The following is a 12,341-nucleotide window of genomic DNA, read 5'->3' as shown; positions in this document are numbered from 1 at the left end:
CACCCAGATCAGTACCGAATTGTGCCTCTTCAAGGTTCATGACATATCGAGCACTAGTGGAATGACCATGCTGATCAAAAGGAAGAACCAAACCCACAGTGGCAGGGTTGTGGAGAAGACCAAAGAGGGTTCCTTGAAGGTCGAGAAAAATTTTGAGAATAGTAAGAATCGTTCTTGCTCGAAGAAAAGTGACCTCTTTTGTGGTCACTGTAAAATTGCACATATAAGAAAAAAGTGTCGAAAGGTTTACCCAGAATTTTTCCCAAAAATGTAGAAGAAGAACGACCAAAGTTGACGGATAATATCTATGATCACTAATGAAGATTCTACCAAGTTTGCGACGATTGATCTTGCGGATCCAAGTCTATCACTGATGGTGAGGCTGAAGATTATAGACTCAAGTTCGACCCCCAGTCCAAAGGTTCGGGAGGAGCTATTCCTTTTGAAAATTTAGGTGAAAAAAGAAATTGACATCGGCATTCAAAAGAAGCTTGGTCCAGAAGTTTGGCCTACAAACCATACCTCATCTAAACCCATATCTATTGAGTTGGATCCAGAAAAGTGTGGAGATAAGGATAGATCGATAGTGCAAGTTTCGCTTTGCCATCACTAGCAAATACATCAATGAGGTATAATGCGAAGTGGTGCCCTTGACATAAACCAAGTAATATTCGTAAGTCCATACTTTTGGGATTAAGATGTCTACTACCGCTAGCCCCAGCAATACGAGTTTTGGTAAAAGGTTCATCATTAAGCAAGAAAAAAAATGGACGTTCAATCGATCTCATAATAACCGGCCAAGCAAAAAGGATGGTGAACAAGTGCCAAAAATTTGTGCTAATGCTTATCCTACTGGTCAACACGGGAATGAAAGACTTAGCATGCAAGAAAGAGGATGGTGGAAAGTTATAGGAACTCATCAATCGGTATTCGAATCTCTTCATCGAAAACAATGGAATACCTCCATGACGAGCAATAGAGCATAAAATACAACTCATATCTGATGCACCTCTATCGAATCTCAGCATGTACCAAAACTCAGTTTTGGAGGGTGAAAATATCTAATGATAAGTGACTGAGCTAATCGAGAACAACATCACCAAACTGAGTTGTTCCTTGTGGATCATAGGTGGTGATGTTGTAGAAGAACGGAGGATGGTATATGTGCATTGACTATCGTGCCTTGAATAAGATCACAATAAATCGGTATCCCCTATCTAGGATAGATGACTTGCTAGATCAGCTCCATCACACTACCATCTTCATCAAACTAGTGCTGGATCAATGCCAACACGCTACTATCATTAAGTCTAAGTTCGAGAAGAAGACACATGGAAGACAGCCTTCAAAACACATCAAGTGTTCAACTGGCTAATCATGTCATTTAGACTTTACAACGCCCTTGCCACATTCATGAGGTTGATGGACAATGTCCTCCATTCACACATTGATGACTCATCTACCTCGATAACATCCTCATCTATAGTCGATGGAGCAAAGAACACATTCAGCACATGCAGAAGGTGTTCGACCTTTTAGAGAAACACCAAGTGCAGGTCAACTAGAAGAAGTGCAAGATCGGGAAACAAACCCTCATCTACTTCGGCTTGGTCATAAGCGGAGGGAAGTTTCAAATCAACCCGGACAAAGTCAAGGCAATCTAAGAGTGGCCGAGGTCGAGGATGGTCATGAAGGTTCAGAGCTTCATGGGGCATGCCAATATCTTCGTAAGCCCATCCAAAACTTCTTTGTCTTTGCCACAACATTGTACTCCCTCACCAAGGTAAGTCAAAGCTTCGAGTGGATGACAAAACACAAGGATACATTTCTCTTTCTGAAGAGGAGTATTAGTGAGGCTCTTGTCCTAGCCTTGCTAAACTTATAAAGATTGTTCGAGTTGGAGGTGGATGCGTCCAGACATGTGATGAGGGTTGTTGTTTTGATACAAGATAGCCAACCCGTGACATACAACTTTAAGATGTTCCAAGGATCTCAGAAGAACTACCTGATCAACAAAAAATTACTTGCGTTACACCGAAGTCCTTATGATATGCATTTTATGTTCAATTCAACGTCACAAACCTCCAAAAAAGACAACGTAGCCCAGAAATTTCTCGAGCACATCCGACAAGTGCACGAGGAAGTTGAACAACCACGATGAAGTTTAACGAGCTCAGCAGGCTCAGCAAAAGTACAAAGAGCGATTAGATCGACACTGCATTAAGGGTCAGTACCAAGGTGGCCTTGTCTAGTTGCATGCACCTAGGGAAGGAATGAACGAAAGGATAAGGAAAGAAACTCGAGCCTATCCGATATGGACCGTTCAAAGTCTTAAAGCAAATAGGAGACAACACTTGCCAATTTAAGTTGCCTTCGTACAAGGAGATGTACTCAGTTGTGAATGTGGAGAAAGGCATTTGGGACATCACCGGATAACAAGCTGAGTAAGAAGCTGCCTTCGATAGATGACTTGGTGATCGACTAAGAGTAGATTCTAGACAAAGATACCATCCTTAAAAAGAAGGTTCCTACCACAAGACGAGGAGACATAAAAACAGCTTCCGAGTAAAATGCAAAAGAAAAAAGCCGAATTCAGCAAGGTGGTTCACGAAAAAAGCCAATGAAGTAGAGTTTCCCTATCTTCAATTTCACATTAAATAGGAGCTAAATCGTCAAATTGGGGAAGCCATGATCATGGCTCAAAGCTCAGTTCAAGGCATACCCCAATTCAGCTCAAACTCGGTTCAAGGCACACCCCAATTCAATTCAAACTCGGTTCAAGGCATACCCCAATTCAGCTCAAACTCGGTTCAAGGCATACTCCAATTCAGCTCAAACTCCGTTCAATTCATATTCCAACTCATCTCAAATTTGGCCGACTCAAACTCAAACTCAGAGCTCAAGTTCAGCCAGCTCAAAGCTCAACCCAACTCAATCCGAGTTGGAACTGAATTGGAAAAAGAGTTGGACTCCGATTGAGAGTGCTACTCTAGTTAGGAGTCCTCCCCTGTACAAATCTTTTTATAAAAAGAGGAGTTGGCGGCTAGAAAGGGAGAGTTGGTGGCTAGAAAGAAGAGGAGATCAGCAGCAGCCTAAGAAAGAAGAGTCGGCGGCTAGAAAGAAGAGGAGAAAGGGAGAGGCCATAGATTGCAGCCTCAAGAAGTCCGAGGATCACTCATGAAGTCCAAGCTATCACACATGAAGTTCAAGCTATCGTTCAAGAATTCCAAACTTGTTGTTCAAGAAGTCTCTTCTTAGTTGTAGGTATTCCTTTTCAAGAAGCAATCTAGATCGTTTTCCTTTCAGTTTTCTCTTGTGTTTCAACAACTCTATCAATCCTCCACAAAGCATAAGTCCACTTGTAGGAAGGATCAAGATCACCAAATCTTTCCTCCAAATGGATCAACAAATCTAGAAGGATCATGTTTGGTTTGTTTTTGCAGATGCTTCAGACTCTATATTGCTCTTTTTGTGATAAAAGGGCAAACTTTTTCCTTACCAATATAAGAGCATGAAGGTCTAAATGTCTAACCAGTAAACTGAAGTTTCCATCATCTAATATTTGTGGTGTCTTGAGCCAAAAGGTTTGTGGTTAGCTAAAATCTGGTCATCTTGGAAGAGAGTATCCAATGAATATAACTTGACATGCTTGGTGATTTCATTGAGTTTTGTTTAGGATTGCCCTTAAATGTAGCTGTTTTTTATCATACCCCTTCTTGTTCACTTTAATAGAAGATATCACCAAGTATTATTGTCAATGTGTTGGATGCATTTATATAGTGTCTCTGTAGGCAAAACTTTCTAAATAAATATTCATTTTGAATTCATTTAATATAGGAATTAACCCATCTCTTGAAGGAGTCGAGGAAGACTGTTGTGCTATCATCATGGATTGATGGCATGTGCCAAGCCATGTTGGATCTGTACCATGTTACCATGCTGAACCATGATATATGTGATGAAACATGGCCAAGTTAGTTATTGGCTTGTGCTGATTCAGTGGTGCATGCAAAACGGCATGACATATATATACCATGCTAGAAAGGTTTCAACATATATTCTTGTTTTACAAGACTTTGGAGTCAATTTCATAAATTGATTCCTTGTGGAGTAAGGATTTTGTATTGGCTGTGGTACCAGATCAGCCTGTTGTTTGCCTTGTATAGCTTATTTCAAACCCAAGTTATTAAACTCTGTTTCTGTGGCAGACAAACACCATGATCTACCAGGATGTCTTTTCATGTGTACCCAGTGATCTTATCCACTCAAGGTACAATCATATTTTCAGATATCTATGCTCAAACTTTCCTGCTAAGACATTAATCGCCGACGATGTCAAACATATGCAGGGCTGCTTTCCGACAAAACACCAACATCTGGAAGGAGAAACTCGGACATACAACCATTGATTTAGGAATCACTCCTGAGAAACTGGAGACTTATCAGAATGGAAATGTCAAACACACGGACCCGATGGAGAGACTGCAATCAATCAGAGGTCATCTTGTTTCTTTCCCTTTGGACTTTATGTGCAATGAGGATCTGAGACCAGGCTTCAGTGAAGGTGAGTTCTACGCATCATCTCAGGTGTTCCATTAGGCTCTATTCATTCATTTTGTTACTTTTCTAAGTTTAAAGGTTGTACATTTGTTACTCTTACAACATCGAAGTGTTGTACACCACTTAATGAGGCAGCCGGCATAGCTTGTAAAGGTATCAAACATTTGTCACAGAAAGAAGAAGAAAAAATGAGGCTCTTGAAAGGACTAGTAGTGGGGCAAAAATAAAATGTTATAAATTATTTGGATGGCTCAGTCAACTATTCGTTGATTCTTTGAAAAATGGAAATAGTAAAGTTTTTATTTTTTCTCCCTTTCTTTTTTATTTCCTTTATCTTTCTCAATTGAAGTTGCACTTAACAGCACTTCATTTTGATTTGTTCAGAGGTCTTTTTATTTTTAGGGCAAACGTGCGAGCAAGTGGTCAAAATTCTATTATATTTGACGCCACAAGTCTAGTTCAATTGACAGCATAACATGTTTCCTCGAGCACTGCATTTTGATTTGTTCAGAGGTCCTTTTATTTTTGGGGCAATCGTGCGAGCAGTGGTCAAAATTCTATTATATTTGACGCCAAAAGTCTAGTTCAATAGACAGCATAACACGTTTCCTCGGGCCCCTGCACCCTATATATATATATATATACATACATATATATATATATACATATATATATATATATACATATATATATATATACATATATATATATACATATTACATATTTACAAATTTGTATTTACCACACAAAACAGTATTACGAGATGACTCCCATATTCGTTTTTACTTTAGGGCATCTCTTTTTTCTCAAATGACAACAGGCTGTGATAGGCTCGTTGAACCAACCGATTGCTATTGAATCGGCTCAGTTAATATCCCATGGCCCGACCTAATTTGGGTTACACTACAAACAACTGTAATCCTAGTGTAACCGTGACAAAGGTTTGGTAGTGATGTCTCCTTGGTTTTTCTTCACGGCGATATCTTGTCGGCTTTCAATCCTCGGCCTCGACATCTCCTCGACGAACTCTCGTTGTCAAAGCTTTCTTGGCGATTCAATGGTCGAAGCTTTCTCGACCTTATGTCATCTAAAGAGTATAAATTTTAACTTGATTTCTCTGAGTCAATTATCTTGTCCTTTTATTTAAGCATCACGCACTTACTTTAACTCATGCCTAAGCATGCTGAAGCATCAGGCACTTATTTTCTCTTTGATTCGACCTTATTCACAGTTCAAGTGTTCTCATGTTATATCACCTGTAGATGAATCAAAAGCAACCCACCAACTTGATATTTACACATGTTGGCCACCAGATTCTGTGTTAGTATAGTAGGCTTTCCTAATGTGTCATGTTCATTCAACATCTATGAGAGAAGAAGAGAGCTAAAGCCCTGCCATCAAAGTTTCGAAACTTAACGCTGGAGCTAAGTTGCTTTACCATGAGATGATGGGGGGAGAAGCCATAGGTTCTCCTGCTTCTGCTTCATGTCTCTTTTTTTTTTCCCTTTGTTCTCACTATTGTTTTATGTTGATGGATGTTAGCCTACTGAGACATCTATGATTCCCACTTCATCTTCTACCTTCGTGTCGCAAACAATCCTCTGCCTTTATGGATATTTGAATATCTCTATGTCAGTAATGTTTTAACTCACGATATTTAAGTCTATATAAATTTAAGCTAATAATAAAGGATTATAAAAGCATACACATAAGCTTTAACGAAAGGCAAGCTATTTCAATTATTAGTTAGTCAAAATGGGTTGTGATTAGGTCTTCATTATCCTTGTCGTGTTGATAGCTTTATTTTTTGAATAAAAAAAAAGGCTCTTCGTTTATCCTTCGTCTCCGAAGTGCTCAGTAAAATATTGATGAAGGTCTTATGACATATATTTGAATATGCAATCATTAATATTAATTAATTTTATGTTAATACAACTAATTAAATATAAATTTTATCAAATGTAAAGTCTGGGATGTCTTCATTACCTTTGTCTTCATCACCCCTGACTTCATCAACTCTGCAATTTATCATAGTTTCATCAACCATTTTATAAGATTTTGTTTGTCCCTAGTTCTTGAGGTAGGGTCATTTACTCACCATTTCTCTTGGGCAGTGTCATATAGTAAGACTCCATTTTGACATCTAATAGATATTCCAACATATCGGGTATCCTTTTTGGTATTGTGGATCAATTGGATGGATGCACTTTTGTGTTACATGGTATTATGGACATCTAATAGTCTGGGATGTTGCACTTATTTTGGATGTACCACACCGAAGAGTGACGTTGACGGAAAAGGTTTAGATTATATGTATTAGATATAATTTACATAGAAGTTGGTGACCCGACGAACTATAGAAGATCTCATGTGTATTTGTTTCTAGTGACGATAGTGTCAACATCGTCGACTTTTATTAACAAAATAAAATTAAGCGTTGGTTGTTTATTTTTATCGCCAAGAAGATTTTAACTATTGGGGATCAAACAATGACTATAGAATACCTTAAAAGGTTCTTGATTTTAATTCATTAGTATGTATTATTTGGTTTATAGAATGATTTTAAATCTTATGATTAAATAATTTTTCCAATGATAGTCTACTAGATCTTTTTACTCCATCACATATTTCAGTTGGCTCGTGTTAGTATTCTAATTGTTATTATTAAATATTTTATTTAATCATAATATAACTATTCTTATTAAGTTCATCATTTATTATAATCAATTTTCTCATTTATTATGATTTAAATATTTTAGTTTTTCATTCTAAATATAATCATTATTATTAAATATTTTATTTAATATCAATTAAATTCTTTATTATTGGTCCAAACGTTATAAATTTGAATTAATTCTTGAACGTTATGAGTTGGTGATAATAAATGTTCCTGATGGGAGAACATCTATATAAACGATAGTTTTGGTCTCTAGGCTCAACATCTATCTCAGGTCTAAAAGATTTTCTATACCATCTAAAGCGAGAGTTCTGAACTAAGAAGTACCAAAATAAAAGGAAAAACCGTTGCTGAAATTTTTGACAACAATGGGTGGAGGTACATAATTTCGTTTCCACAATAGTTTTTTCTTGTGTTTCTATCATAATGGTTTAGAAACATACTTTTGTATTAAAATTTCTAACAGTTAGTATCAGAGCCAATTAACCTCTGCCTTGATATGAAAGAGTTTTTATTTTTATATCATGAATATAACTTGATTTTGGTTTCTTTTTGAAACTTCTTGATCTATTTCATGTTGAAAATCCTGAGGATATAATATTTCAATATTTTTAGTCGGTAAAATGCTCATATATGCATATTTGGTTATATTAATTTATGCTTATGAGTCAATTTTATATGTCCAAAATGTTTAGTGATCCATATATTCTTAATTAATTAGGAATTAACCATAGCATCTTTAATTAATTAAAATTATATATAAAGTTAAAATAAGGATCACATAAGTAATTAGATATCATATTATGACTGATTATATTTAATATAACAATTATCATCCCATAGGATCTTTTATTATATTGATATAATTAATCATGAGAAAAACCACCAATGTCAATCTAACACTAACACTGCACTGGGCGGTACCACTACTTGATAGGGGTGGTGCTACCGCCTGACACCCCGCCATTAGGTGGTACCACCGCCTGACGGAGCTCGGAGACCGAGTTATGGTGGTACCACCACCAAACAGGGGCGGTACAGGTACCACTACTCAGACCACTTGGGAGACTGAGTCTCCCAAGCGGTGCCACCGTAGGCCAAGCTTTCAACATCTTGGTTGGGCCTTGAATTCAATCCAAACCAGCCCAACTTCAGGCCCAATTGGCCCCTAATAGAGTTGATGAGATTACCTCCCAATCTCAACTCTAATTATATGCTAACTATGATTCCTAAGATATATTCTAAGCAAAATAAGTCCGGTTTCTTCCGACGAGTTTCCGGCGATCTTTCAGCGAATTTTCGATAATCTCTCGGCAATGTTCCGGCAGACTCCTTGCAAGCTCCTGGACTTCACGATGATCTTCTTGGCGAGTTCCAACGAGCTTTTTTGGCAAGCTCTAGGACTTCTCGGTTGGTTCCGATAGAACTTCCGACGAATGTCCGGACTTCCGACGAACTCTCGAACTCCCAATGAAATTGTGTTCTTGACTCCAGGACTTCATTTTGTTTTATGCCTTGCTATCATAGTTAATCCTGCATAAATAAAAACACACTATGATCTAGACAATTATTGTTAAGCATGAATCATGTCATCCGGCATGTCATTGGTCCATCGACGCTTCGTCCGATTCTTTGGCGCATCGTCCTCTCTTGCGACCTATTACCCAATTGGCCAGTTGACCTTCGCAACTCTGATATCCTTGGCACAACATCTGCTCTTCTTGGCTCGATGCCCGAATCCATGGCCCGAAGCCTTCTAACGATACGTTGACCGATCCTCCAGCCTGACGTCCAATCTTCTTACATGTTTTCCTCCGGCCCAACATGATTCTTCCTGCTTTAAATGAATCTCCTTGATCGAAGCATCCTACATCACTCAAAATGCATATCAAATCATAAACACTTATTAATTGGTTTCATCATCAAAATACGAGATTCAACATTAGGAATGAGTCGGTACTAAGAGGGGGGGGGGGGGGGGGGGTGAATTAGTGCAACGAAAAAATTATATCGGTTTAAAAATCATTGTACAATCAAAAATCGATTCCGATGAAAATCATTTCGTAAAGATATTAACTTGAAAGAGTATGGGAGCGTAGTGACAATGAAATGTAAATCAATTTATAGTGGTTCGGTCGTCATGATATACATCCGCTCCACCGATTCCTCTTCCGTTGAGGCCACCGGCATTCACTAACGATCTTCTTTCAATGGACGAATATCAACTACCCTTTTACAACCCTCTTCTCCTTTTTGCAGGTTTAGGAGACAACCTTTACACCTCCTTCACTCCTCTAAAATTATACTAACACTTAGAGGCTTTAGAGGAGTTCTCACAAGATTATAACAGAGTTTTTCTACTTTTTTTCACTCAATTCTTGTGTGAGTTAACCAAGGATGAGAAAGGTACTTATAGGCCTCAAGTTGATTCAAACTTGGAGCCTAAAATGGTCTCATCCCGGGTTTCCCGGGTCCTGACGCTACCACCGCTTGTGTTGGGCAGTACCATCGCATGTAGCATTGACACTAGGCGGTACCACCGCATGTAGCACTGACACTAGGCGGTACCACCGCTCAGACTGGCAGTACCACCGCCTAACAGTCTCGGAGACTGAGTTTGGGCGGTACAACCGCCTTACATAGTCTCGGAGACTGTGCCACATCGGTTCCACCTATTGGGTCATTGTTGGGCCTTTTCACTTGGCCCAACATAGTCCAAACTTGGCCCAATTGTCCCCTAATTGAGGTTGCCCAATTCCAACTCGATTATGTGCTAATTATGAATTTTAAGACATTTACCAAGCTAAATAAGTCTGTAAGTCTAGGTTTCTTTCCAACGAGCTTCCGACTATCTTTTGGCGAACTTTCGATGATCTCTCGACAATGTTCCAATGGACCCCTGACAAGCTCCTGGACTTCATGACAATATTCTTGGCGAGTTCTGAGGAGCTTCTTTGGCAAACTCCTAGACTTTTTGATTAATTCTAATAAAACTTTCAACGAACATCCAGACTTCTGACGAACACTCGAACTCCCAACGAAGTCTTGTTCTTGACTCCGGGATTTCATTTTGCTTTATGCCTTGCTATCATAGTTAATCCTGTACACTTAAAACCTACTTTGATCTAGACAATTATTATAAGGCTTAAATCAAATGTTGTCCAGCATGTCATTAGTTCATCGATACTTTGTCTGATTCTTCGGCACCTCGTTCTATCTTGCGACTTATTGCCCAATCAGCCAGTTGACCTCTGCAACTCTGATTTCCTTAGCGTAATTTTCACTCTTCTTGTCCCGATGCCTGAGCCCATGGCCCGAGGCCTTTTGTCGATACGTCGATCGATCCTTCGGCTCGACGTCCAATCTTCTGACATGTTTCTCTTCAGCCCAACATGATTCTTCCTGCTTTAATTGTCTCTCCCTAATCGAAACTTCCTACAACACTCAAAATGCAGATCAGATAAACACTATCAATTGGTTTCATCATCAAAATCTGAGATTCAACAATCTCTCCCTTTTTTGATGATGGCAACTAATTGATGACGGAGTTGACTTTAACTCCCCCTGTCAATATGCATATGTGAGATGAACCTTCAATTCAAAATGAATTCAAGTCAAGGTAATTTTAATAATTAATCCAAGTAACATGTCATCATAAAATCATACATAATCAAAATTTTAATCTATCATTCTATACATGATTATCATCATAACTTCTCCTCCTTTGTCATCAACAAAAAGAAAAAGTGCAACTTAGCAAATTTTTAGATATGCAAGTTCAAATCATTGCATTTATCATCATGCAAGCTAGTATGTTTTTTACATCTACTTGAAACAAGTAAGCTAGCATTTTTGCGTTTCTAGCAATTCTTTCTCCATGCAATTTGCAAGCTAGCAAATTTAGTGAGTTTTACATAATTTTGCAACATGCAAGCTAGCAAATTTTACACGTTTGAAAGTTGGTAAAAATTTTGCATCTATTGAGATGGGCAAACTTTTTGCTTCTCTTTATGATGTGCAAACTAGCAACTTTTTTGCTTCTTCTTGAAGTATGCAAGCTAGCTAGCAAGCTAGCAAACTCTCATTAAATGTGCAAGATAGCATGTTTTTCTCTTTTAGGAAGTTTAATTTTTTACTTCTTTTGCAAAGCACAATCTAGCAAAATTTTACATTGTTTTACATCACGCAAGCTAGCAAATTTTTACATCATTTTAGAAAATGTAAGCTAGCAATATTTGAGATATTCAAGAAATCAACTTTTTCTTCTTGAAATATGCAAGTTAGCAATCTTTACTTCTCTTTTGAGATGAGCAAGCTAGCATGTTTTTTGCATCTTCTTGAAATGTGCAAGCAAGCCAATTTTATCTCCCCCTTTGTCATTGTCAAAAAGAAGGGAAGAATATAATTTTATAATTCTTTTTTCCTTTACAATAATTTTTAAATTATGACTAAGGTAAAGTATCAATCTTATTTCAATATGTTTATGCATCATTATACTTTCAATTTAAAACATGCACAATTTCAAAACCTTACATTTCATCCTTACTTCATGCATGATACCAAAAATAAATTATCACTATGGGTACGTCATACATGATACTCAAGCATTCATGATGCATCATTTTAGCAACAAGTCATAGTATTGCATGCATCATTCCAAATCATAAATAATTCAAATCATGATTGTATCAAAATGTCAAATTACATTTGTTGAATTTCAAAATTTGATGATGAAACCAATCGATATGTGTTAATGTTTTAATTTGTATTTTGAGAGATGTTTTGCCGGAGGAAAACATGCCAGAAGATTAGATGTCAGGCCGGAGGAACGGTCGACATATTGATAGAAGGCTTTGGGCCATTGATTCGGGCATTAGGCCAAGAAGAGCGGATATTATGCCAAGGATATCGGAATTGCAAAGTCAACTGGCCGATTAGGCAATAGGCCGCAAGAGAGAACGATGCGCCAAAGAATCTGACGAAGCGTCGAGGGACCAATGACATGCCGGACAACTTGATTAATGCTTAGTATTAATTATCTAGATCGAATTATATTTTACATGTGCAGGATTAACTACGATAGCAAGGCATAAAGCAAAATGAA

At 37.8% G+C, this 12,341-nt stretch overlaps 1 protein-coding gene across 4 annotated transcripts in view; it reads left to right on the top strand.

Annotated features, from left to right (window-relative positions):
• LOC135585258 (phospholipase D zeta 1-like) overlaps positions 1–4,869 on the top strand; it is an 84,441-nt gene extending 79,572 nt beyond the window's left edge. For all 4 annotated transcript variants that reach the window (XM_065140420.1, XM_065140417.1, XM_065140419.1 and 1 more), the window contains 2 exons: positions 4,209–4,270; positions 4,350–4,869. In XM_065140420.1, the coding sequence (XP_064996492.1) occupies positions 4,209–4,270; positions 4,350–4,599 (312 nt within the window). In that variant the 3' untranslated portion in view covers positions 4,600–4,869. The remainder of the gene's footprint in view (positions 1–4,208; positions 4,271–4,349) is intronic.
• Positions 4,870–12,341: the final 7,472 nt, after the last annotated feature.

Source organism: Musa acuminata, chromosome BXJ3-2 (assembly GCF_036884655.1).
Source record: "Musa acuminata AAA Group cultivar baxijiao chromosome BXJ3-2, Cavendish_Baxijiao_AAA, whole genome shotgun sequence".
Taxonomy (NCBI): domain Eukaryota; kingdom Viridiplantae; phylum Streptophyta; class Magnoliopsida; order Zingiberales; family Musaceae; genus Musa; species Musa acuminata.
This window is presented reverse-complemented; position numbering and strand designations above follow the sequence as displayed.